A 27,723-nucleotide genomic window follows, 5' to 3' on the forward strand; every position below is an offset into this window, starting at 1 on the left:
AACCAAGCTCCTGCAAACCACACCACCAACTCCCTCAGTGTCAATTTCCACCTTACACAGGAAAGCCAATAGTCCTGCAGGCCATGTCACTGGCAAGTCTGACAAGTCCTCTCCTGCCTGGGATTCCTCCGATGCATCCTTGAGTGTAACGCCTACTGCTGCTGGCGCTGCTGTTATTGCTGCTGGGAGTCGATCGTCATCCCAGAGGGGAAGTCGGAAGATCACTTGTACTACTTCCAGTAAGCAATTGACTGTCCAACAGTCCTTTGCGAGGAAGATGAAATATCACAGCAGTCATCCTGCTGCAAAGCGGATAACTCAGGCCTTGGCAGCCTGGGCGGTGAGAAACATGGTTCCGGTATCCACCGTTAATTCAGAGGCAACTAGAGACTTGATTGAGGTACTGTGTCCCCGGTACCAAATACCATCTAGGTTCCATTTCTCTAGGCAGGCGATACCGAAAATGTACACAGACGTCAGAAAAAGAGTCACCAGTGTCCTAAAAAATGCAGTTGTACCCAATGTCCACTTAACCACGGACATGTGGACAAGTGGAGCAGGGCAGACTCAGGACTATATGACTGTGACAGCCCACTGGGTAGATGTATTGCCTCCCGCAGCAAGAACAGCAGCGGCGGCACCAGTAGCAGCATCTCGCAAACGCCAACTCGTTCCTAGGCAGGCTACGCTTTGTATCACCGCTTTCCATAAGAGGCACACAGCTGACAACCTCTTACGGAAACTGAGGAACATCATCGCAGAATGGCTTACCCCAATTGGACTCTCCTGGGGATTTGTGACATCGGACAATGCCAGCAATATTGTGCGTGCATTACATCTGGGCAAATTCCAGCACGTCCCATGTTTTGCACATACATTGAATTTGGTGGTGCAGAATTATTTTAAAAACGACAGGGGCGTGCAAGAGATGCTGTCGGTGGCCCGAAGAATTGCGGGCCACTTTCGGCATTCAGCCACTGCGTGCCGAAGACTGGAGCACCACCAAACATTCCTGAACCTGCCCTGCCATCATCTGAAGCAAGAGGTGGTAACGAGGTGGAATTCAACCCTCTATATCAGGGGTGGCCAACCAGTCAGTGACAAAGAGCCAAAAAACCTTGTTAGGTACGTCAAAGAGCCGACATCGAGCCGATGGCACGCATACAAAAATGGAATGTGGCCTTGTGCCTGCTAGATCACACCCCTGGTAAAAAATACATTTAAAAAGCCAGAACAACATAAAATAATTTTTTTTAAAGCCAAATCCATTGAAAAAGCCACTTTCACATAATAAACTTCAGCACCCTCATATGTCTCTCCAGCCAGCTCCCCCGTGTCACTCCAGCCAGGTCTCCCATGTGTCACTACTGCCAAGACCCTGCTGTGTCACTCCAGTTAGGTCTCCCATGTGCCACTACTGCCAAGACCCTGCTGTCACTCCAGCCAGCTTCCCCCATGTGTCACTCCTGCCAACACCCTCCTGTCACTCCAGCCAGCTCGTCCATGTGTAACTTCTGCTAGCACCCTCCTATGTCACTCCAGTCAGCTCCCCCGTGTCACTCCAGCCAGGTCTCCCATGTGTCACTACTGCCAAGACCCCGCTGTGTCACTTCAGCCAGGTCTCCTATGTGTCACTACTGCCAAGACCCTGCTGTGTCACTCCAGCCAGCTCCCCCATGTGTCACTCTTGCCAACACCCTCCTGTCACTCCAGCCAGCTCTCCCATGTGTCACTACTTCCAGCACCCTCCCGCGTCACTCATGCCAGGAACCTCCTGTGTCTCTCCAGCCAGCACTGCCAAGTGTCACTCTAGCCCACCCTCACTACAGCCCCCCCCCCCATCAACTCATGCTATTGCAGCAGTCCCTAATGTGCCATCTGTTTGCTTGTGGGTGTCTCACCTCTAGTATCTGACTCCTTCAGTTTTCAGTACCTGTATTGCTGCTGCGTGTCTGGCTGGAGTGCAGCGGTTTCTGTATCTGTTGTGGTCACATGATTTAGAGTGTTGGGAGCCACATTTGAATAAAGAAAGAGCCACATGCGGCTCAAGAGCCACAGGTTGGCCACCGCTGCTCTATATGCTTCAGAGGATGGAGGAGCTGCAAAAGGCCATTAAAGCCTATACATCTGCCCACGATATAGGCAAAGGAGGGGGAATGCACCTGACTCAAGCGCAGTGGAGAATGATTTCAACGTTGTGCAAGGTTCTGCAACCCTTTGAACTTGCCACACGTGAAGTCAGTTCAGACACTGCCAGCCTGAGTCAGGTCATTCCCCTCATCAGGCTTTTGCAGAAGAAGCTGGAGACATTGAAGGAGGAGCTAAAACAGAGCGATTCCGCTAGGCATGTGGGACTTGTGGATGGAGCCCTTAATTCGCTTAACCAGGATTCACGGGTGGTCAATCTGTTGAAATCAGAGCACTACATTTTGGCCACCGTGCTCGATCCTAGATTTAAAACCTACGTTGTATCTCTCTTTCCGGCAGACACAAGTCTGCAGAGGATCAAAGACCTGCTGTTGAGAAAATTGTCAAGTCAAGCGAAACGTGACCCGTCAACATCTCCTCCTTCACATTCTCCCGCAACTGGGGGTGCGAGGAAAAGGCTAAGAATTCCGAGCCCACCCGCTGGTGGTGATGCAGGGCAGTCTGGAGCGAGTGCTGACATCTGGTCCGGACTGAAGGACCTGCCAACGATTACTGACATGTCGTCTACTGTCACTGCATATGATTCTCTCACCATTGAAAGAATGGTGGAGGATTATATGAGTGACCGCATCCAAGTAGGCACGTCAGACAGTCCGTACGTATACTGGCAGGAAAAAGAGGCAATTTGGAGGCCCTTGCACAAACTGGCTTTATTCTACCTAAGTTGCCCTCCCTCCAGTGTGTACTCCGAAAGAGTGTTTAGTGCAGCCGCTCACCTTGTCAGCAATCGGCGTACGAGGTCACTTCCAGAAAATGTGGAGAAGATGATGTTCATCAAAATGAATTATAATCAATTCCTCCGTGGAGACATTCACCAGCAGCAATTGCCTCCACAAAGTACACAGGGACCTGAGATGGTGGATTCCAGTGGGGACGAATTAATAATCTGTGAGGAGGGGGATGTACACAGTGAAAGGGGTGAGGAATCGGAGGATGATGATGAGGTGGACATCTTGCCTCTGTAGAGCCAGTTTGTGCAAGGAGAGATTGATTGCTTCTTTTTTGGTGGGGGCCCAAACCAACCAGTCATTTCAGTCACAGTCGTGTGGCAGACCCTGTCGCTGAAATGATGGGTTCGTTAAAGTGTGCATGTCCTGTTTATACAACATAAGGGTGGGTGGGAGGGCCCAAGGACAATTCCATCTTGCACCTCTTTTTTCTTTCATTTTTCTTTGCATCATGTGCTGTTTGGGGACAATTTTTTTGAAGTGCCATCCTGCCTGACACTGCAGTGCCACTCCTAGATGGGCCAGGTGTTTGTGTCGGCCACTTGTGTCGCTTAGCTTAGTCACACAGCGACCTTGGTGCGCCTCTTTTTTTCTTTGCATCATGTGCTGTTTGGGGACTATTTTTTTGAAGTGCCATCCTGCCTGACACTGCAGTGCCACTCCTAGATGGGCCAGGTGTTTGTGTCGGCCACTTGTGTCGCTTAGCTTAGTCACACAGCGACCTTGGTGCGCCTCTTTTTTTCTTTGCATCATGTGCTATTTGGGGACAATTTTTTTCAAGTGCCATCCTGCCTGACACTGCAGTGCCACTCCTAGATGGGCCAGGTGTTTGTGTCGGCCACTTGTGTCGCTTAGCTTAGTCACACAGCGACCTTGGTGCGCCTCTTTTTTTCTTTGCATCATGTGCTGTTTGGGGACTATTTTTTTGAAGTGCCATCCTGCCTGACACTGCAGTGCCACTCCAAGATGGGCCAGGTGTTTGTGTCGGCCACTTGTGTCGCTTAGCTTAGTCACACAGCGACCTTGGTGCGCCTCTTTTTTTCTTTGCATCATGTGCTGTTTGGGGACTATTTTTTTCAAGTGCCATCCTGTCTGACACTGCAGTGCCACTCCTAGATGGGCCAGGTGTTTGTGTCGGCCACTTGGGTCGCTTAGCTTAGCCATCCAGCGACCTCTGTGCAAATTTTAGGACTAAAAATAATATTGTGAGGTGTTCAGAATAGACTGAAAATGAGTGTAAATTATGGTTATTGAGGTTAATAATACTATGGGATCAAAATGACCCCCAAATTCTATGATTTAAGCTGTTTTTGAGGGTTTTTTGTAAAAAAAAACACCCGAATCCGACAAAAAATTTTCAGGGAGGTTTTGCCAAAACGCGTCCGAATCCAAAACACGGCCGCAGAACCGAATCCAAATCCAAGACACAAAACCCGAAAAATTTCCGGTGCACATCACTACTTAGAAGCCCTACTGCGGCACTGAAGACATCCTAGATGAAATGGCAGAAATACACTCAGTAACGCGGACCATCACAGATCAATTTGAGGTGGTGTAGATAGAGAAAAGCAGAGAACCTAGGACTAAACCTTGTGGTGCACCAACTGATAGAGGAAGTGCAGATTTGAAAAGTAGGATGAGATCCAGCATAGGACAGTGTGGACTGACGTGGGTACAATAAGTTGTCCAATTGTAAAGCGCAACGGAATTTGCTGCGCTATATAAGAAACTGTTAATAAATAAATAATACGGTGGGTATAGGCAAGTTTCTCAAGCAGCTTGGAGAACCAAGGTAGCTGAGAGATGGAATGGTAAATGGAGAGAAAGTTTAGGTCACAACTGTGTTTGCAGAACAGGAATGATCACTGCTTGCCTGAATGAGGATGCAAAGATACCAGTATACCAGAAGAGAGAGAGAGAGAGAGAGAGAGACACTGCTCAACCAATTTGTGAGGGTTTAGGTTTAAGAGGAGAGGTAGTAAAGTAGGAAGATGATAAATAGATATTTAATCTTCATTATAAAATATATAATACTGTATAAAATGTATAATAGAAGGGGAACCATGAAAGAGAAAAACACATTGTTGTCACAGAAGTTGTTTTATCCTTATTTTTGGTCAAGTAACATTTTTATATATAATTAGGATACATATCATCAATCGGCAGATCTTTATCATTGTTTTTGGGCCTGTCCGCTTTTAAGACGGTTATGGTTGGCAGTTTGGCGCTTTGCCTCCCAACATTTAGTGAACTACATCCCCTTTACACCGGAATGAGCTATATTTGGTATCATACCCCCTGGTATTAGAGCTCCCAAACCCGTTAAAAAAATTACTTTTAGCAATCTCATCGGCAGCTAGAAAAGCTGTTTTGCACATGTGGGTTCATAGCTCCATCCCGACTCTAGAAATGTTCAGGGACAAACTATTTTTTATTTGTCATATGGATTGGTTGGAGGCCTCACTTCAAAAAGAATCTCGCACCGAATCCTTTTTCGCAACATGGGAAAGTTTTATTGAAACACTTCCTACTCATACTAAAGAGGCCATTAGCTTTTATTTTCGTAGCACACTCTGGTATGAAACCAGGATTTTTCGTAGAGACCCTCCCATCACTCTTGTTAGCGCTAGTTAGTGGTTGTGGCGTGTTCCCATCTCTCTGAAGGTCCACGACGTACCTATAGGTGTTATTTGTTATTCTATAATATTGTACAAATTACCCCTTTTTTGTACTCCACCTTACACCGTGCACTATGTTTTGTATCTATTACATTATGTCTTTTCTGCTATTACCCACAATGTTCCTGTACTTATTGCTATTTTCTTTAAGGAAATGCTTCAATAAAGAAAGAAATGTAAAAAAAAAAAAAATTAGGATACATATAATAAACAAACAAGTATGGGGTATTTAAATCACGTAAAGCTATCTACATTACAATTGAAAAAATATACAGTATATTTGAATGTACAAGGTGTCTGCTATGAATGGAAGAGTTCTATATTGCCACTTGCTGGCATAAATGGTACTGCATCACTCTACTGTACTGTACCACACATGCACACTAGAATTAATGTACCCAATTAACCTACTAGCAGTAGTATTAAGAGAGGAGGGAGCCCGGTTGCAGTCTCTAACCAGCTCCCTTCCTCTCTCTCCTACTGGCAGTTGGGCAGTGTGGTCAAGATCAGTCTGAGTGATGCACCGGGTACTAGTAGACTCTAGAGCCGTGCTAGAGTATGTTGCACATGCACAAGACTTCTGGAAAATGGCACGGTGGCCATTTTTCCAGTGTTTCCCCTACTGCGCATGCGCAAAACTCCCTGATTTTGCAAAAGAAACCCACAAACATTAAGAGAACATACAAACTGCACAGATAAAGGGCCAGGAATCAAACTGACCAGATGCATTAACTATTTTTGCATTTAAAAAAAAAAATCTTTCTTAACTTTGGAGGCTTGGTTTTACAAGCACTTGCAGCCTTACCCCGTATATAGAAAACCTTTCCATGGCACTGTACAACGCGATAAGAAATTAATTATGTAGGTGTATAATATGTCTCCAGCTAAAGCTTTGTAATGCACAGGAAATGTTTTGTGCCCTAGATTCTTCTACCTAACTACTCTTCTCCAATATTTAGCCAAATTACTCTGCAATTGGCTTTTAGGGTCACAGCCCATAAATACAAATGAAAGTGAGTTCAGATTAGCGCTGAAAACTGAAGGTGTATTAAGATAGCATCCTTCCTGGCATTACCTCCTCATCAGTTTGGAGACTTCTCTGTCTTCTTCTTCCTTCAGCTTTTGAATGAAACTGCTCAGAACGGGCATCTCAAACTTAATGTACTGTGCCACCTGAGAAATGATGAGACAGATACATATGAGTCCTTATTCTCTTTCTGTTATAGATTACTTAATACATACTCAAAACGGGGAAAAAAAAAAAAAACAGAAAAATGTCTTAGCACTGCAAATCCAATACAAATAATCAAATGACTTATTTCATGGGTACAAATGTGTGGCCAGATGGCAACCGACATTAGCAGCCAATGAGATATTAGCATTTACATTAGACAGTTAAAAGCTGATCCCTGATTGGTTTGGGTTAGAGCATATCATTGCATCTTCCATCATATTACACAAGCCACATTTATTGGTGAGCAATCTCACATCATAGGTGACTTCTTCCACTTGATCCTTTTCCATTAGAAAAACCTTAGACACTTGTTCACATGGACCTTGTAGAATCCGGGCAATGAGTGGATAATCTGTGTCCTTCAGCTTACACTTCTCTATAGGGGGAAAGGAGAGGAAATATATATAGCTTATATAGGGCATGGATATGAAACATTATCTGTGTTTTACTTTACCAGATGCAATAAACACATTAAAAAATGTTATCCAAGTGAAATTGCTGGAAATCCCCCTAGGACAGGAATATTTGGGGGACCGCCACAAATCTAAGTATCCCCAGCATTTAAGATGAAGGGAACACAACAGATATCTCTGATATTGGCAGTGGTCCATCCATTTCTGACCACAAAAGCAGACTCCAGAGGTTCCTATGGAAGCTGCAAAGCTGTCAGATTTTACCAAGCTCCGGAATGTGACACACACCAGAGCTCGGCGTTGGATGCTAACACCATCTGCAGGTGGCGTTATCCCATAGTAGCCTATGGGCTACTTCTTCACACACTTTCTCGGAGAGGAATCTATAGGATCACTATCTGTCAACAGGGCCGCAGAAAGATTTCCCAGGACCCTGCAATGAAAGGGGTGTGGTATAATCATGGAGATGTGTTCACACCCCCTTTAAAAAAAATGGCTTAAAAATTGCTGTTTATGCACCACAAACTGGTACCGGCATGTGGGTCGCCATGTGCCAGTGTCAGATCCAGGAAGGTGAACATTGTGATCGTTCCGATCCCTGCAGGCAGAGGAGACTGCTGCACTTAGCGGCAGAAGCCTCCCTGGACCTACTGCATCCCAGCACACAGCAACGTGTGCTGGGCTGGGGAAAGAGGCTACTGCGGACATACCTCACATCCTTCCCAACATTTTATTTTCTGATTATTTGATTGCATTGTGTATCTACGCCAGGGGTGGGGAACCTTTTTTCTATCAAGGGCCATTTGGATATTTATTAAATTCTTCGGGGGGCCATACAAAAATTATCAACTTAAAAATTAGCCTGCCCCCAGTAGATATGCCCCCATTAGATATGACCCCTAGAAGCGCCGCTTACACACACATTAAAAGAAAGAAAAATACAATACTCACCAGCCACGCTCCTGCTTCCGGACCCTTGCCCTCTGCCTGGCTGCCCGCTACTCAGAACTATGGGAGAGACGTCATGACATCTCTCCCATAGCACCGCACAGGCACACACGCACATTGCCAGAGCCGGAAGCTGGAGCTCAGGAGTGAGCTCCTGCCTCCGACTGCTGCTGAGGGGAAGAAGCCGGGTGCCCTCTAGTAACAAAATCTCAGTGGGCGCCTGTCATCTACCTTGGTTAGGTGAGCCTGGGAGGGCCGGATCAAGTCGCTTTGCGGGCCTTATATGGCCCGCGGGCCTGAGGTTCCCCACCCCTGATCTACGCACTGCTGTATTTGTTTTGTTTGTACCTATCACTTGTGTGTCTGATTAACATAAAGGTAGAGTCAGCCCTGGGTATAGCCAAACTAGGCAAATGCCTAGGGCATGTGGTATGCCTAGGGGTTATTAAATGCTGATTAAAATTATATGCAGAATGCCTATATTCTATGTGTGAGTGTGTCTGTATCTGCATACGAAATGCTAAGTTACAGTGTATTCCTGGAAATCACTGTAATGTATTTTGTATGTAGATACAGTCACAGTCGTTCACAGAATAGAGGCATTCTGTATATCATTTTAATCAGCAGAAGCAGCATGTGCGTCATAGCCACATAGTAATGCAAATATGATGCATTTTCATCTAAAAAAGGTGCCCGACGTTAGCAGAGCAGACAGCTGACTCACGCCAGGCATCTCCAGCTGCATGACGTATTGATGCAAGATGTATGTGGACACATTTGTATCCAAGCAGAGGCAGAAGTTACAGTGTTAGCGGTCATGTGAGTGCTGTGTGGGGGAGGGTTGTTTGTGCAGTAGTGTTTGTCATATGTGTAAGGGGCATTATGTGTGTCATGTGTATAAATGCATTAATAAAGGTTGGCATATGTGTAAGAGACATTATGTGTGTCATTATGTGTATAAGGGCATTAATAATGTGTGGCATACAGTAAGTGTAAGGGACATTATGTGTATAAGGGCATTATTAAAGGTTGGCATAATATGTAAGGTGCATTATGTTTATAAGGACATTAATAATGTGTGTCACATGTGTAAGGGGCATTACTGTGTGGTATTATGTGTATAAGGTGCTCTACTGTGTGGCATAACGTAAAGAAAGGGCACTACTGTATGGTCTAATAAAGAGTAATATGGTGTGGTGTAATGTGAACAAGGAGCAATTCAGTGTGATGTAATGTGAATAAGAGGCACTACTGTGAGGAGTAACATATATAAAGTGGTACTACTGTGTGATTTAACGTGAATAAGTGACACAATGGCATGTGAATAAAGTGTAACCTGTAACTAAATAAGTTTAGCAAACAACCCACGACACATACACATTGTGGGGGAAAAGTATCAAAGCTTAGAGAAAGATATGTTCGTCATATGTGTAAGGGGCATTATGTGTGTCATGTGTATAAATGCATTAATAATGTGTGGCATATGTGTAAGGGGCACTAAGAGTGTCATTATGTGTATAAGGGCATTAATAATGTGTGGCATACAGTATGTGTAAGGGACATTACGTGTGTAAAGGCATTATTAAAGGTTGGCATAATATGTAAGGTGCATTATGTTTATAAGGACATTAATAATGTGTGTCACATGTGTAAGGGGCATTACTGTGTGGTATTATGTGTATAAGGTGCTCTACTGTGTGGCATAACGTAAAGAAAGGGCACTACTGTATGGTCTAATAAAGAGTAATATGGTGTGGTGTAATGTGAACAAGGAGCAATTCAGTGTGATGTAATGTGAATAAGAGGCACTACTGTGAGGAGTAACATATATAAAGTGGTACTACTGTGTGATTTAACGTGAATAAGTGACACAATGGGATGTGAATAAAGTGTAACCTGTAACTAAATAAGTTTAGCAAACAACCCACGACACATACACATTGTGGGGGAAAAGTATCAAAGCTTAGAGAAAGATATGTTCGTCATATGTGTAAGGGGCATTATGTGTGTCATGTGTATAAATGCATTAATAATGTGTGGCATATGTGTAAGGGGCACTAAGAGTGTCATTATGTGTATAAGGGCATTAATAATGTGTGGCATACAGTATGTGTAAGGGACATTACGTGTGTAAAGGCATTATTAAAGGTTAGCATAATATGTAAGGCGCATTATGTATAAGGTGCTCTATTGTGTGGTGTAACGTAGGGAAAGGGCACTACTGTATGGTCTAATAAAGAGTAATATGGTGTGGTGTAATGTGAAAAAGGAGAAATTCAGTGTGATGTAATGTGAATAAGGGGCACTACTGCGAGGATTAATGTATATAAAGTGGTACTACTGTGTGATTTATTGTGAATAAGCGACACTATGGCATGTGAATAAAGTTGCAGTACTGTGTAATTTGAATTGGGGGTACTATTGTGTGGCCATGCCCCTTCCCAGCAAGAACACGCCCCTTTTTGAGCTGTACACTGAATATGTGCACTGTTCTTATTTAAAATATATGGGGTAGGAGCACCAAAATGAGAACTGCTATGTGAGGGGTGATGGTGCTGAGAAAGGGGCACAAGATCAGAGGTGGAACGATCAGTGGTGCTAGGGGGCACCAGCCAAATCTTGCCTAGGGCATCATATTGGTTAGGCCCAGCTTTGCATAAAGGGGGTTGATTCTGGGATGGGAGCAAGCAAAAACTGCAAATAATGGGACACATACATCTGCGCAGTGGTCGAAGTGTGCCGGTATGCGGAGGTATGGCGTGTGCAGCAGGAGGCGAGGGAAGTGGCCAGCTTGCTGCACTAAGGATGCTGTTCCCATCCCTGCCCAGCCCGACTAGGCTGCTGTGTAGAATGCCGGACCTGTGAGGCTCTCTGCCGCCCGGCCATCACAGCCGCCCAACACTCACAGCAGCCCGCCAGTCACAGCCGCCCACCATCATAGGGACCTCACCGCCGCCGCACCGAAGGCCTTCTTCTCACCTCCACCACACTGAAGGCCTAATTCTCACCCCTGCCACCACCGCTGCCCATGGGCTCCTCCACTGCCGCCGACTACACCTCTGCACAGCCACCGACCACAGTCCCTTCTGCACCTCCGCTGCTCATCTCATCAGGTAATGTTCCCCTGTTTCCCTCTGTCACTCTCCCTGTCCCTGCTGTCACTCTCCCTGTCACTGTTGTCACTCTCCGTGTCCCTGCTGTCACTGTTGTCACTCTCCCTGTCCCGGCTGTCACTCTCCCTGTCCCTGCTATCACTCTCCCTGTAACTCTCTCTGTTCCTACTGTCACTCTCTCTGTCCCTGCTGTCACTCTCTCTCTCTCTCTCTCTCTGTCCCGGAATTGTGGATCATACTGTGTGGCATATTGTGAATTTTGTCTCATACTGTGTGGCATATTGTGAATTTTGGCCCTCATTCCGAGTTGTTCGCTCGTTATTTTCCTTCGCATCGGTGTGATTTTCCGCTAACTGCGCATGCGCAATGTTCGCACTACGGCTGCGGCAAGTAAATTTGCTAAGAAGTTTGGTATTTTACTCACGGCATTACGAGGTTTTTTCTTCGTTCTGGTGATCGGAGTGTGATTGACAGGGAGTGGGTGTTTCTGGGCGGAAACTGGACGTTTTATGGGTGTGTGTGAAAAAACGCTGCCGTTTCTGGGGAAAAAGTGGGAGTGACTGGAGAAACGGGGGAGTGTCTGGCCGAACGCTGGGTGTGTTTGTGACGTCAAACCAGGAATGAAACAGACTGAACTGATCGCAGTGGCAGAGTAAGTCTCGAGCTATTTAGAAACTGCTAAGTAATGTCTATTCGCAATTTTGCAAATCTTTCGTTCGCAATTCTGCTAAGCTAAGATACACTCCCAGAGGGCGGCGGCTTAGCGTGGGCACTGCTGCGAAAAGCGGCTAGCGAGCGAACAACTCGGAATGAGGGCCTTTGTCTCATACTGTGTGGCATATTGTGAATTTTGGCTCATTCAGTGTGGTGTAATGTGAATTTTAACACATTCAGTGGGAATTTTGGCTCATTCAGTGTGGCATTATGTGAATTTTGTCTCATTCCATGTGGGATAATATGTAAGGGGCACCAGTACTAGATAGTATAAGGGATCCTACTATTGTGGTGCATAATGTGTATATGGTGTGGTACACTACACTTATGGACACTGCCGCCACCCCACCCCCCCTTTCTAAATGGCCACATACACTTTTTCCGGAGCATAATTACAACCTTCACTTTTCCATACCCCCACTTAAAAATTTCCACTTCGACCACTGCATCTGCAGGGGTTCACTACGATCTGCTGGCGGCCGGCCTCCCGGCGACCAGCATACCGGCGCCGGGAGGCCGGCCGCCGGCTTACCGACAGTGTGGCGAGCGCAAATGAGCCCCTTGCGGGCTCGCTGCGCTCGCCGCGCTACGGGCACCACACTATTGGTGTGGTGCCCTTGCGGGCTCGCTACGCGCGCCACACTATTTTATTCTCCCTCCAGGGGGGTCGTGGACCCCCACGAGGGAGAATAAGTGTCGGTATGCCGGCTGTCGGGCTCCCGGCGCCGGTATGCTGGTCGCCGGGAGCCCGACCGCCGGCATACTGAAGACCACCCCATCTGCAGCAATTCCCCATACTGCCGATGCCTGAGTTGGGGATCAGGAAAATCCAACATGTTGGAAATCCTTAATCCACAGATTTTGACCCAAAAATAATCGGAATTAGCAAATTGGGGATTTTTTATCATGTAGGGTGGGATGCAGTAAAAGAAAAATGCGGTAAAAACTAGAGATGAGCGCCGGAAATTTTTCGGGTTTTGTGTTTTGGTTTTAGGTTCGGTTCCGCGGCCGTGTTTTGGGTTCGACCGCGTTTTGGCAAAACCTAACCGAATTTTTTTTGTCGGATTCGGGTGTGTTTTGGATTCGGGTGTTTTTTTCCAAAAAACCTAAAAAACAGCTTAAATCATAGAATTTGGGGGTCATTTTGATCCCAAAGTATTATTAACCTCAAAAACCATCATTTCCACTCATTTTCAGTCTATTCTGAATACCTCACACCTCACAATATTATTTTTAGTCCTAAAATTTGCACCGAGGTCGCTGGATGACTAAGCTAAGCGACCCTAGTGGCCGACACAAACACCTGGCCCATCTAGGAGTGGCACTGCAGTGTCACGCAGGATGTCCCTTCCAAAAAACCCTCCCCAAACAGCACATGACGCAAAGAAAAAAAGAGGCGCAATGAGGTAGCTGTGTGAGTAAGATAAGCGACCCTAGTGGCCGACACAAACACCGGGCCCATCTAGGAGTGTCACTGCAGTGTCACGCAGGATGTCCCTTCCAAAAAACCCTCCCCAAACAGCACATGACGCAAAGAAAAAAAGAGGCGCAATGAGGTAGCTGTGTGAGTAAGATAAGCGACCCTAGTGGCCGACACAAACACCGGGCCCATCTAGGAGTGTCACTGCAGTGTCACGCAGGATGTCCCTTCCAAAAAACCCTCCCCAAACAGCACATGACGCAAAGAAAAATTAAAGAAAAAAGAGGTGCAAGATGGAATTGTCCTTGGGCCCTCCCACCCACCCTTATGTTGTATAAACAGGACATGCACACTTTAACCAACCCATAATTTCAGTGACAGGGTCTGCCACACGACTGTGACTGATATGACGGGTTGGTTTGGACCCCCACCAAAAAAGAAGCAATTAATCTCTCCTTGCACAAACTGGCTCTACAGAGGCAAGATGTCCACCTCATCATCATCCTCCGATATATCACCGTGTACATCCCCCTCCTCACAGATTATCAATTCGTCCCCACTGGAATCCACCATCTCAGCTCCCTGTGTACTTTGTGGAGGCAATTGCTGCTGGTCAATGTCTCCGCGGAGGAATTGATTATAATTCATTTTAATGAACATCATCTTCTCCACATTTTCTGGATGTAACCTCGTACGCCGATTGCTGACAAGGTGAGCGGCGGCACTAAACACTCTTTCGGAGTACACACTTGTGGGAGGGCAACTTAGGTAGAATAAAGCCAGTTTGTGCAAGGGCCTCCAAATTGCCTCTTTTTCCTGCCAGTATAAGTACGGACTGTGTGACGTGCCTACTTGGATGCGGTCACTCATATAATCCTCCACCATTCTTTCAATGTTGAGAGAATCATATGCAGTGACAGTAGACGACATGTCCGTAATCGTTGTCAGGTCCTTCAGTCCGGACCAGATGTCAGCATCAGCAGTCGCTCCAGACTGCCCTGCATCACCGCCAGCGGGTGGGCTCGGAATTCTGAGCCTTTTCCTCGCACCCCCAGTTGCGGGAGAATGTGAAGGAGGAGATGTTGACAGGTCGCGTTCCGCTTGACTTGACAATTTTCTCACCAGCAGGTCTTTCAACCCCAGCAGACTTGTGTCTGCCGTAAAGAGAGATCCAAGGTAGGCTTTAAATCTAGGATCGAGCACGGTGGCCAAAATGTAGTGCTCTGATTTCAACAGATTGACCACCCGTGAATCCTTGTTAAGCGAATTAAGGGCTCCATCCACAAGTCCCACATGCCTAGCGGAATCGCTCCGTGTTAGCTCCTCCTTCAATGTCTCCAGCTTCTTCTGCAAAAGCCTGATGAGGGGAATGACCTGACTCAGGCTGGCAGTGTCTGAACTGACTTCACGTGTGGCAAGTTCAAAGGGCATCAGAACCTTGCACAACGTTGAAATCATTCTCCACTGCACTTGAGACAGGTGCATTCCACCTCCTATATCGTGCTCAATTGTATAGGCTTGAATGGCCTTTTGCTGCTCCTCCAACCTCTGAAGCATATAGAGGGTTGAATTCCACCTCGTTACCACTTCTTGCTTCAGATGATGGCAGGGCAGGTTCAGTAGTTTTTGGTGGTGCTCCAGTCTTCTGTACGTGGTGCCTGTACGCCGAAAGTGTCCCGCAATTCTTCTGGCCACCGACAGCATCTCTTGCACGCCCCTGTCGTTTTTTAAAAAATTCTGCACCACCAAATTCAAGGTATGTGCAAAACATGGGACGTGCTGGAATTTGCCCATATTTAATGCACACACAATATTGCTGGCGTTGTCCGATGCCACAAATCCACAGGAGAGTCCAATTGGGGTAAGCCATTCCGCGATGATCTTCCTCAGTTGCCGTAAGAGGTTTTCAGCTGTGTGCGTATTCTGGAAAGCGGTGATACAAAGCGTAGCCTGCCTAGGAAAGAGTTGGCGTTTGCGAGATGCTGCTACTGGTGCCGCCGCTGCTGTTCTTGCGGCGGGAGTCCATACATCTACCCAGTGGGCTGTCACAGTCATATAGTCCTGACCCTGCCCTGCTCCACTTGTCCACATGTCCGTGGTTAAGTGGACATTGGGTACAACTGCATTTTTTAGGACACTGGTGAGTCTTTTTCTGACGTCCGTGTACATTCTCGGTATCGCCTGCCTAGAGAAGTGGAACCTAGATGGTATTTGGTAACGGGGGCACACTGCCTCAATAAATTGTCTAGTTCCCTGTGAACTAACGGCGGATACCGGACGCACGTCTAACACCAACATAGTTGTCAAGGCCTCAGTTATCCGCTTTGCAGCAGGATGACTGCTGTGATATTTCATCTTCCTCGCAAAGGACTGTTGGACAGTCAATTGCTTACTGGAAGTAGTACAAGTGGGCTTACGACTTCCCCTCTGGGATGACCATCGACTCCCAGCAGCAACAACAGCAGCGCCAGCAGCAGTAGGCGTTACACGCAAGGATGCATCGGAGGAATCCCAGGCAGGAGAGGACTCGTCAGAATTGCCAGTGACATGGCCTGCAGGACTATTGGCATTCCTGGGGAAGGAGGAAATTGACACTGAGGGAGTTGGTGGGGTGGTTTGCGTGAGCTTGGTTACAAGAGGAAGGGATTTACTGGTCAGTGGACTGCTTCCGCTGTCGCCCAAAGTTTTTGAACTTGTCACTGACTTATTATGAATGCGCTGCAGGTGACGTATAAGGGAGGATGTTCCGAGGTGGTTAACGTCCTTACCCCTACTTATTACAGCTTGACAAAGGCAACACACGGCTTGACACCTGTTGTCCGCTTTTCTGTTGAAATACCTCCACACTGAAGAGCTGATTTTTTGGGTATTTTCACCAGGCATGTCAACGGCCATATTCCTTCCACGGACAACAGGTGTCTCCCCGGGTGTCTGACTTAAACAAACCACCTCACCATCAGAATCCTCCTGGTCAATTTCCTCCCCAGCGCCAGCAACACCCATATCCTCCTCATCCTGGTGTACTTCAACACTGACATCTTCAATCTGACTATCAGGAACTGGACTGCGGGTGCTCCTTCCAGCACTTGCAGGGGGCGTGCAAATGGTGGAAGGCGCATGCTCTTCACGTCCAGTGTTGGGAAGGTCAGGCATCGCAACCGACACAATTGGACTCTCCTTGTGGATTTGGGATTTTGAAGAACGCACAGTTCTTTGCGGTGCTTTTGCCAGCTTGAGTCTTTTCAGTTTTCTAGCGAGAGGCTGAGTGCTTCCATCCTCATGTGAAGCTGAACCACTAGCCATGAACATAGGCCAGGGCCTCAGCCGTTCCTTGCCACTCCGTGTGGTAAATGGCATATTGGCAAGTTTACGCTTCTCCTCCGACAATTTTATTTTAGGTTTTGGAGTCCTTTTTTTACTGATATTTGGTGTTTTGGATTTGACATGCTCTGTACTATGACATTGGGCATCGGCCTTGGCAGACGACATTGCTGGCATTTCATCGTCTCGGCCATGACTAGTGGCAGCAGCTTCAGCACGAGGTGGAAGTGGATCTTGATCTTTCCCTAATTTTGGAACCTCAACATTTTTGTTCTCCATATTTTAATAGGCACAACTAAAAGGCACCTCAGGTAAACAATGGAGATGGATGGATACTAGTATACAATTATGGATGGACTGCCGAGTGCCGACACAGAGGTAGCTACAGCCGTGGACTACCGTACTGTACTGTGTCTGCTGCTAATATAGACTGGATGATAATGAGATGTAGTATGTATAAAGAAGAAAGAAAAAAAAACCACGGGTAGGTGGTATACAATTATGGATGGACTGCCGAGTGCCGACACAGAGGTAGCTACAGCCGTGGACTACCGTACTGTACTGTGTCTGCTGCTAATATAGACTGGTTGATAATGAGATGTAGTATGTATAAAGAAGAAAGAAAAAAAAACCACGGGTAGGTGGTATACAATTATGGATGGACTGCCGAGTGCCGACACAAAGATAGCTACAGCCGTGGACTACCGTACTGTACTGTGTCTGCTGCTAATATAGACTGGATGATAATGAGATGTAGTATGTATAAAGAAGAAAGAAAAAAAAAACCACGGGTAGGTGGTATACAATTATGGATGGACTGCCGAGTGCCGACACAGAGGTAGCTACAGCCGTGGACTACCGTACTGTACTGTGTCTGCTGCTAATATAGACTGGATGATAATGAGATGTAGTATGTATAAAGAAGAAAGAAAAAAAAACACGGGTAGGTGGTATACAATTATGGATGGACTGCCGAGTGCCGACACAGAGGTAGCTACAGCCGTGGACTACCGTACTGTACTGTGTCTGCTGCTAATATAGACTGGTTGATAATGAGATGTAGTATGTATAAAGAAGAAAGAAAAAAAAAACCACGGGTAGGTGGTATACAATTATGGATGGACTGCCGAGTGCCGACACAGAGGTAGCTACAGCCGTGGACTACCGTACTGTACTGTGTCTGCTGCTAATATAGACTGGATGATAATGAGATGTAGTATGTATAAAGAAGAAAGAAAAAAAAAACCACGGGTAGGTGGTATACAATTATGGATGGACTGCCGAGTGCCGACACAGAGGTAGCTACAGCCGTGGACTACCGTACTGTACTGTGTCTGCTGCTAATATAGACTGGATGATAATGAGATGTAGTATGTATGTATAAAGAAGAAAGAAAAAAAAAACACGGGTAGGTGGTATACAATTATGGATGGACTGCCGAGTGCCGACACAGAGGTAGCTACAGCCGTGAACTACCGTACTGTGTCTGCTGCTAATATAGACTGGTTGATAATGAGATGTAGTATGTATAAAGAAGAAAGAAAAAAAAACCACGGGTAGGTGGTATACAATTATGGATGGACTGCCGAGTGCCGACACAGAGGTAGCTACAGCCGTGGACTACCGTACTGTACTGTGTCTGCTGCTAATATAGACTGGTTGATAATGAGATGTAGTATGTATAAAGAAGAAAGAAAAAAAAAAACACGGGTAGGTGGTATACAATTATGGATGGACTGCCGAGTGCCGACACAGAGATAGCTACAGCCGTGGACTACCGTACTGTACTGTGTCTGCTGCTAATATAGACTGGATGATAATGAGATGTAGTATGTATAAAGAAGAATGAAAAAAAAAACCACGGGTAGGTGGTATACAATTATGGATGGACTGCCGAGTGCCGACACAGAGGTAGCTACAGCCGTGAACTACCGTACTGTGTCTGCTGCTAGTATAGACTGGATGATAAATAATGATATAAAAAATATATATATATCACTACTGCAGCCGGACAGGTATATATTATATAATGACGGACCTGCTGGACACTGTCTGTCAGCAGAATGAGTTTTTTAATTTTTATAGAATAAAAAAACACCACACAAGTCACACGACGAGTGTACTTTTTCAGGCAGACATTCAATCACAATATATATACTATACTGGTGGTCAGTGTGGTCAGGTCACTGGTCACAGTGGTCAGTGGTCAGTCACACTGGCAGTGGCACTCTGGCAGCAAAAGTGTGCACTGTTTAATATGTACTCCTGGCTCCTGCTATAACCTATAACTGCTCCCCAGTCTCCCCCACAATTAAGCTGTGTGAGCACAGTCAGATATTATACATAGATGATGCAGCACACTGGGCTGAGCACAGATATGGTATGTGAGTGTGACTGAGTCACTGTGTATCGTTTTTTTCAGGCAGAGAACAAGAACAGAACGGATTATTAAATAATAATAAATTATAAAACTGCACTGGTGGTCAGGTCACTGGTCATCAGTCACTAGTATAACTCCTCCTAAGCTCCAGTAAGTAAATGAAGTGTCTCACTCTCACTCTCCTATCTATTTTAATTTCTAAACGGAGAGGACGCCAGCCACGTCCTCTCCCTATCAATCTCAATGCACGTGTGAAAATGGCCGCGACGCGCGGCTCCTTATATAGAATCCGAGTCTCGCGATAGAATCCGAGCCTCGCGAGAATCCGACAGCGTGATGATGACGTTCGGGCGCGCTCGGGTTAACCGAGCAAGGCGGGAAGATCCGAGTCGCTCGGACCCGTGTAAAAAAACATGAAGTTCGGGCGGGTTCGGATTCAGAGAAACCGAACCCGCTCATCTCTAGTAAAAACCCAGTTTTCAGGGGTTTTTACCGCACTTACCGCATCCCTATGGGCTTCTTTCCGCACTGCGCTCTGAGAGGGATCCAATAGGATACCTCTCAACATGCCCTGTGGCTGCCGCATCAGTCTGCGCATACGCAGATGGACTCCCAGGGCTGATACCCAGAAGTCCAGTGACAGGAGCGAATCGCAAAGGACAGCTCTTATTGGAAGAGCTGTCTTTGCAGTACTAATCGCATATGTTAGCATATGTGATTAGTACCAATGCGATGTTTGGCGGAATGAGTTCCGCATTATTAGTGCATCCTGCCTGTAGGATTTTGCCAATCTCTCAACAAATCACGGATTATCGCAGTCCACTGATTGGAGGATCGGATTGGCATTGACGAATTGCCAGGTAGATGTATGACCTGCATAAGTTTGCATCTTGCAAAACAATGTTGCAGATTTAAATTGTGCATATTTGAGCAGATGTGTCTATACTCTAAATTGAGGTGTATAAATAAATCACGGTGACCCTCCCCCAACGTAACACTTCTCCCCTGCCCACTACACCCCTGCCCACTGTATAGCAGCAGAGCAGCACATTGTGTAGGTAGAGAGCAGGGTCTGCCCCACCCCAGCATCCAGCAGCAGTCTGCTTCTCCCTACACAATGTGCTGCTTCTCTGCTACACAAGAGCCAACAGTAGTGGACAGGGGTAAAGATTTATGAGAGGGGGAATCGCCATGATTGCAGCCCCCCATCCCCTCCCCCCCCCCCCCAAACCCCACACCTGGGGACACCCCTGTGCCAGATACCGTATCATGATATCTTTCTTAATATTACATCTATCCATTTGGTTACAGATGTTACAGTGGTGTAAGAATAATGGCCCTCATTCCGAGTTGTTCGCTCGCAAGCGGATTTTAGCAGATTTGCTCATGCTAAGCCGCCGCCTACTGGGAGTGAATCTTAGCATCTTAAAATTGCGAACGATGTATTCGCAATATTGCGATTACACACCTCGTAGCAGTTTCTGAGTAGCTCCAGACTTACTCGGCATCTGCGATCAGTTCAGTGCTTGTCGTTCCTGGTTTGACGTCACAAACACACCCAGCGTTCGCCCAGACACTCCTCCGTTTCTCCGGCCACTCCTGCGTTTTTTCCGGAAACGGTAGCGTTTTTTCCCACACGCCCATAAAACGGCCTGTTTCCGCCCAGTAACACCCATTTCCTGTCAATCACATTACGATCGCCAGAACGATGAAAAAGTCGTGAGTAAAATTCCTAACTGCATAGCAAATTTACTTGGCGCAGTCGCAGTGCGGACATTGCGCATGCGCCTTAAGCGGAAAATCGCTGCGATGCGAAGATTTTTACAGAGCGAACAACTCGGAATGAGGGCCAATATAAAAGCAGAGAATTGTTTCACTTCCTTGCAAGACAATTGTACCAGTTAATATGAGTGTAACCTGTATCTAAATAACTTTAGCAAACAACACAGGACACATGCACATTGTGGGGGAAAAGTATCAAAGCTTAGAGAAAGATAAACTGGAGAAGTTGCCCATAGACATGGCCGTTTCTAGGGCTGGGCAAGCCGTGCGATCACACGGGATGCAGCAGCCAATGTCTGCAGCTGTATCACACGAGGACTGGCCATTCGCGTGTAATACAACTAAAACTGTCCCTGCCAAAATGGACGCTGCCTGGGAGGACATGCTAGAGGTCCTACTCGACCTCTAGTAACAGGGAATGGAAACAGGTACTTACAGCGCTACCCAGAAGTGCCGGGATTGTGCTGAGACACCGGAGGCAAGGAGAAGGGGGGTTGCGGGAATTAACCCCTGATAAAAAGCAGACACTTTTTTAAAGCAGGGGTGGGGAACCTTTTTTCTACCGAGGGCCATTTGGATATTTATAAAATCCTTCGGGGGCCATACAAAAATTCTCAACTTAAAAAATTACCCTGCCCTCCAGTAGGTCTGCCCCTTAGAGGTACTGTGTGTGCGCGCCGGAGGCGCACGCGCCAAAAAAATGGGTGTGGCCAGTTAAAATGGGACGTGATGCACATATGCCCCCAATAGTGCGGTGCCAGATCCACAATTGCCCCCACAGTGCCAGGTATACAAATGCCCTCACAGTGCCAGGTATACAAATGCCCCTCACAGTGCAAGGTATACAGATGCCCCCACAGTGCCAGGTATACAAATGCCCCTCACAGTGCCAGGTATACAGATGCCCCCACAGTGCCAGGTATACAAATGCCCCTCACAGTGCCAGGTATACAAATGCCCCCACAGTGCCAGGTATACAGATGTCCCCACAGTGCCAGGTATACAAATGCCCCCACAGTGCCAGGTATACAGATGCCCTCACAGTGCCAGGTATACAAATGCCCCTAACAGTGCCAGTTATACAGATGCCCCCACAGTGCCAGGTATACAAATGCCCCCCACAGTGCCAGGTATACAAATGCCCCCACAGTGCCAGGTATACAAATGCCCCTCACAGTGCCAGTTATACAGATGCCCCCACAGTGCCAGGTATACAAATGCCCCCCACAGTGCCAGGTATACAAATGCCCCCCACAGTGCCAGGTATACAAATGCCCCTCACAGTGACAGGTATACAGATGTCCCCACAGTGCCAGGTATACAGATGCCCCCACAGTGCTAGGTATACAGATGCCCTCCCCCCTCCCCTCTCCCCTCCGTGCTTCTTACCGTGCTCCTTTCGGCGGGACACGGAGGAGAGCGCGGATATGTTGGGCGGCGGCGTGTAGGACTTGAAACCAGCCGCCGGTTCGAGAGCCAATCAGAGCTCGCGGACCGGCAGCCGCGGCTCCTGATTGGCTGCCGGTCCGCGAGCTCTGATTGGCTCACGGACCGGCGGCTGGTTTGAAGTACTACACGCCGCCGCTCCCACCTGACAGCAGCGCTCTCCTCCCTGTTCTGACAGCTGAGACACGCTGCCGCCGGACTGAGCGGCAGCGTGTCTCACTGACACAAGCTGGTGGGCCGGACCAAACGGCTTCTCGGGCCGTATACGGCCCGCGGGCCGGAGGTTCCCCACCCCTGCTTTAAAGGTAAGTAGCCTGCGCTGCTGTGTGCCATAATGTTTAAGGGGCATTACTGTGTATATTATTGTGTCAGATACTGTGTATATTTTGGTGTCAGGGGCATAATGTTTAAGAGGCATTACTGTGTAGGGCATATTATGGTGTCAGGTGCATTACTGTGTGAGGCATATTATGGTGTCAGGGGCATAATGTTTAAGGGGCATTACTGTGTGGGGTTTAGTAAGGTGTCAGGGGCATAATGTTTAAGGGGCATTACTGTGTGAGGCTTATTCTGGTGTCAGGGGCATTATTGTGTGGGGCATATTATGGTGTCAGGGGCATAATGTTTAAGGGGCATTACTGTGTGAGGCTTATTCTGGTGTCAGGGGCATTATTGTGTGAGGCATATTATGGTGTCAGGGGCATAATGTTTAAGGGGCATTACTGTGTGGGGCATATTATGGTGTCAGGGACATTACTGTGTGGGGCATATTATGGTGTCAGAGGCATAATGTTTAAGGGGCATTACTGTGTGGGGTATATTATGTTGTCAGGGGCAGGGCCGGCGACAGGAGAGGTCAAAGGAGACACCTGTACCGGGCCCCAAGGATCAGAGGGGGCCCAAGGATATGTTGCTTAGTGCTCGGCATGGTTGTGAGCTGTCTTGTCCAAATAGGGCAGTGAGCTGTAGGTGGTAGGGGTGCAGCCTCAGAGTGACAGGAGCACGAGTGTGCACCCACTCTTCCGGGTCCAGCTCTGTTGCATGCAATTACCGGACATGGCAGCAGCTCCGCTGGCCAGGAATCCCATGACCTGCGCCGGCCTCCTCTAGTGGTGCATGCTGTGCGATGTTCGTGTCTGGGTACTGGGGAGTGCAGCACAGGTGAGTCTCTCCCCGTGATAAGAGTGGCTTGGTGAGGGGATATAGGGCTTTGGGTAAGGTGGGGGAGCTGGGAATGCAGCATGGAGTCATTAGGGAGAGACAAACTGTGGGGTATGCGTGGGAGGAAGAAGATACATATTTATGTGTATGTATGTGTATATATATAAATATATATATATATATATATATATACACTGCTCAAAAAAATAAAGGGAACACTAAAATAACACATCCTAGATCTGAATGAATGAAATATTCTTATTAAATACTTTGTTCTTTACATAGTTGAATGTGCTGACAACAAAATCACACAAAAATTATCAATGGAAATCAAATTTATTAACCCATGGAGGTCTGGATTTGGAGTCACCCTCAAAATTAAAGTGGAAAAACACACTACAGGCTGATCCAACTTTGATGTAATGTCCTTAAAGCAAGTCAAAATGAGGCTCAGTAGTGTGTGTGGCCTCCACGTGCCTGTATGACCTCCCTACAACCCACACAAGTGGCTCCAGTAGTGCAGCTCATCCAGGATGGCACATCAATGCGAGCTGTGGCAAGAAGGTTTGCTGTGTCTGTCAGCGTAGTGTCCAGAGCATGGAGGCGCTACCAGGAGACAGGCCAGTACATCAGGAGACGTGGAGGAGGCCGTAGGAGGGCAACAACCCAGCAGCAGGACCGCTACCTCCGCCTTTGTGCAAAGAGGAACAGGAGGAGCACTGCCAGAGCCCTGCAAAATGACCTCCAGCAAGCCACAAATGTGCATGTGTCTACTCAAATGATCAGAAACAGACTCTATGAGGGTGGTATGAGGGCCCGAAGTCCACAGGTGGTGGTTGTGCTTACAGCCCAACACCGTGCAGGACGTTTGGCATTTGCCAGAGAACACCAAGATTGGCAAATTCACCACTGGCGCCCTGTGCTCTTCACAGATGAAAGCAGGTTCTCACTGAGCACATGTGACAGACGTGACAGAGTCTGGAGACGCCAAGGAGAACGTTCTGCTGCCTGCAACATCCTCCAGCATGACCGGTTTGGCAGTGGGTCAGTAATGGTGTGGGGTGGCATTTCTTTGGGGGGGCCGCACAGCCCTCCATGTGCTCGCCAGAGGTAGCCTGACTGCCATTAGGTACCGAGATGAGATCCTCAGACCCCTTGTGAGACCATATGCTGGTGCGGTTGGCCCTGGGTTCCTCCTAATGCAAGACAATGCTAGACCTCATGTGGCTGGAGTGTGTCAGCAGTTCCTGCAAGATGAAGGCATTGATGCTATGGACTGGCCCGCCCGTTCCGCAGACCTGAATCCAATTGGGCACATCTGGAACATCATGTCTCGCTCCATCCACCAACGCTACGTTGCACCACAGACTGTCCAGGAGTTGGCGATTGCTTTAGTCCAGGTCTGGGAGGAGATCCCTCAGGAGACCATCCGCCACCTCATCAGGAGCATGCCCAGGCATTGTAGGGAGGTCATACAGGCACGTGGAGGCCACACACACTACTGAGCCTCATTTTGACTTGTTTTAAGGACATTACATCAAAGTTGGATCAGCCTGTAGTGTATTTTTCCACTTTAATTTTGAGTGTGACTCCAAATCCAGACCTCCATGGGTTAATAAATTTGATTTCCATTGATAATTTTTGTGTGATTTTGTTGTCAGCACATCCAACTATGTAAAGAACAAAGTATTTAATAAGAATATTTCATTCATTCAGATCTAGGATGTGTTATTTTAGTGTTTCCTTTATTTTTTTGAGCAGTGTATATATATTATAATCTCTGCATGTGGTCCGGCTCTCCATATACATATATTACCAGCCTGGGAGCCCCCACACCGTTCACAACAGCGCTATCTCCACATGCGGTACTCCTTGGCATAAATATAACAACTCTCATGGGCTAGTTGAATATTCAACTAGCCCATGAGAGTCGTTATATTTATGCCAAGGAGTGCCGCACGTGGAGATAGTGCTATATATGTATATATAAATATTTCTACAAAAAATTTGAGGGGGGCCCTAGAGATATCACTGTACCGGGTCCAAAGATTTCTGTTGCCGGCCCTGGTCAGGGGCATAATGTTTAAGGGACATTACTGTGTGGGGCATATAATGGTGTCAGGGGCATAATGTTTTAGGGGCATTTCTATGTGGGGCTTAATATGGTGTCAGAGGCATAACTTTAGGGCATAATGTGTAAGGCACATTATGTGTGGGTCACATTATATAGTGTTAGGGGCACAACTGCGGTGTAAGGTATTCTTTTCCTGCAGGCCATGCCCCTTTCCTCAAGGCATGCAAAATTAACTTATTTACATTTATCTCCTGGGAAAGGGGGGGGGGCGAACTTTTCATGTTGACGTGGGAGCATGATTGGCTAGAAACGGCCTGTCCATAGAAACCAATAAATGCTAATTTTAATTTTATAGGCTATGCTAGATAAATGTTAGTTAGCATCTTGTTGGCTGCGCTGGGCAACTTCTCCACTTTATCTGTCTCTAAGGTTTGATACATCTCCCCCTGTAAGTGACAAGTAGTAAGGCGCTCTACTGGATTGAACATAGGAGAAGATGTATCAAAACTTCTAAAGAGAGTAGGTTGGAAAAGTTGTCCACAGCAACAATCAGCTTCTAGCTATCATTTTATAGACTGTACTTGAAAAATAAGCTAAAAGTTGATTGCTTGCTATAGGCAACTTCTCCACGTATCCTTTTTAGAAGGTTTGATATATTATATCAGCTTTGGTTCGGCAGTGCTAGGAGCCTTTATTTGTGAGCTTTGATGAGATAAGCTACTCTGGAATTCTTGGTTAGTGACACTGATGGAGATGTATTAAGCCTTGGAAAGTGAGAGAGGTAAAGTACCAACCAATCAGCTCGTAACTGCCATGCTACAGGCTGCATTTAAAAAAGACAGATGCTGATTGGTTGGTACTTTATCTCTCCACGTTATCACTCTCCAAGGCTAAGTATTTGTACATCTGCCCCTTGTTTTCCAATTCTACACTAGAGAGATTTTCTACAGCCTTGCATTGTATTTAAGAGATGTGTACTGGAACTACTGGAACATGGAGATTCACCTTTCCAGGCCCAACGTACAAAAATACCTCCAAAAATGGCCTGTGTCCAATGAAACTTAAACTGTGTTACTGCGAATCCAGCAGGTTTATTGTCCCAAAAACACAGTTATAAACCATTAAATAATAACGATATACTTCACCAATCCAATTACACCACAAAACCACCTTCTCTCACCTCCGCTGGTGTGCTCTATGTAAAGGGAAAACTCGGCAGCAGAATTCTCAATCTGAAATTAAATTACAAGCATTGAAGTAAGTACTGTCACTAACGCGTTTTGCCACAGTTAAGTTACTTGTAGAAATGCAGAGGTGAATGAAATTTTAAAACTGTTCCACTGAATATTCGCCTCATTCCAAATGTCAGTGCCCTAACTTTTACTATTTCTCTATTGGTATTTGGTAAATGTTCATCAAGGAATTTCCTTATTACTTTTAATTCATCCAGAATTCTACCCCAGCCTACCATATAGAGCAGGATTAATGAGACCGATGTAGTACAAGCTCCCTACATGAACAGCCTAGAATGGGCATTCTGCTGAACAGTACATCCGGGAGGCATCATTTGTCACCCTAGCCTGAGATTACAACTCTCACCTTGAACTTGTTGAGCAGCAGTTTCAGGACCTGTGGGGTGGACATGGTGCTATTTATCCTCACATTGGTTACGGAGCCGTACGCTGGAGTGAACACAGATGTCTAAACAGCAAAATATTCGGAGGTCAGTCAATAACAGCACTTCTCATAACATGATCAAATACGGTATCCCAGAGTTTACCCCTAATCACCATTCATTGACAATCATTGCTCAAGTTAAAGAATTTTGGCTATTTTTGGTTAAATGAATACTAATGATGGCTTCTTTGTCAAAGAAGATAGCAAAGTCTACGAAAGCTCTAGAACAAGGATCTATGATGGGCATTTTATGGAGGTCATGCACAAGCTAGTAATAATCTATAAGGTTAATGTGCAGTCTTGTATTTAAATGATCTACAAGGAAACTGATTGAAGAAGCAGTAGGACGGGCTGTTGAGCTTTTTCGTAAATGCAAATAGGGTTATACTTATAGACTGGTCCACATGTGTTGGCTATTTAGAGGGT

At 46.6% G+C, this 27,723-nt stretch overlaps 1 protein-coding gene across 1 annotated transcript in view; it reads right to left on the bottom strand.

Annotated features, from left to right (window-relative positions):
- The window catches only part of RASSF2 (Ras association domain family member 2), a 104,842-nt gene that overhangs the window by 9,611 nt on the left and 67,508 nt on the right, over positions 1-27,723 (bottom strand). Inside the window, exons 7-10 of the mRNA XM_063932052.1 lie at positions 27,220-27,321; positions 26,801-26,852; positions 7,103-7,224; positions 6,690-6,787 (exon numbers count right to left, since the gene is read on the bottom strand). Of these exons, the coding sequence (XP_063788122.1) occupies positions 6,690-6,787; positions 7,103-7,224; positions 26,801-26,852; positions 27,220-27,321 (374 nt within the window). The remainder of the gene's footprint in view (positions 1-6,689; positions 6,788-7,102; positions 7,225-26,800; positions 26,853-27,219; positions 27,322-27,723) is intronic.

This window comes from Pseudophryne corroboree, chromosome 6 (genome assembly GCF_028390025.1).
Source record: "Pseudophryne corroboree isolate aPseCor3 chromosome 6, aPseCor3.hap2, whole genome shotgun sequence".
Lineage (NCBI taxonomy): Eukaryota > Metazoa > Chordata > Amphibia > Anura > Myobatrachidae > Pseudophryne > Pseudophryne corroboree.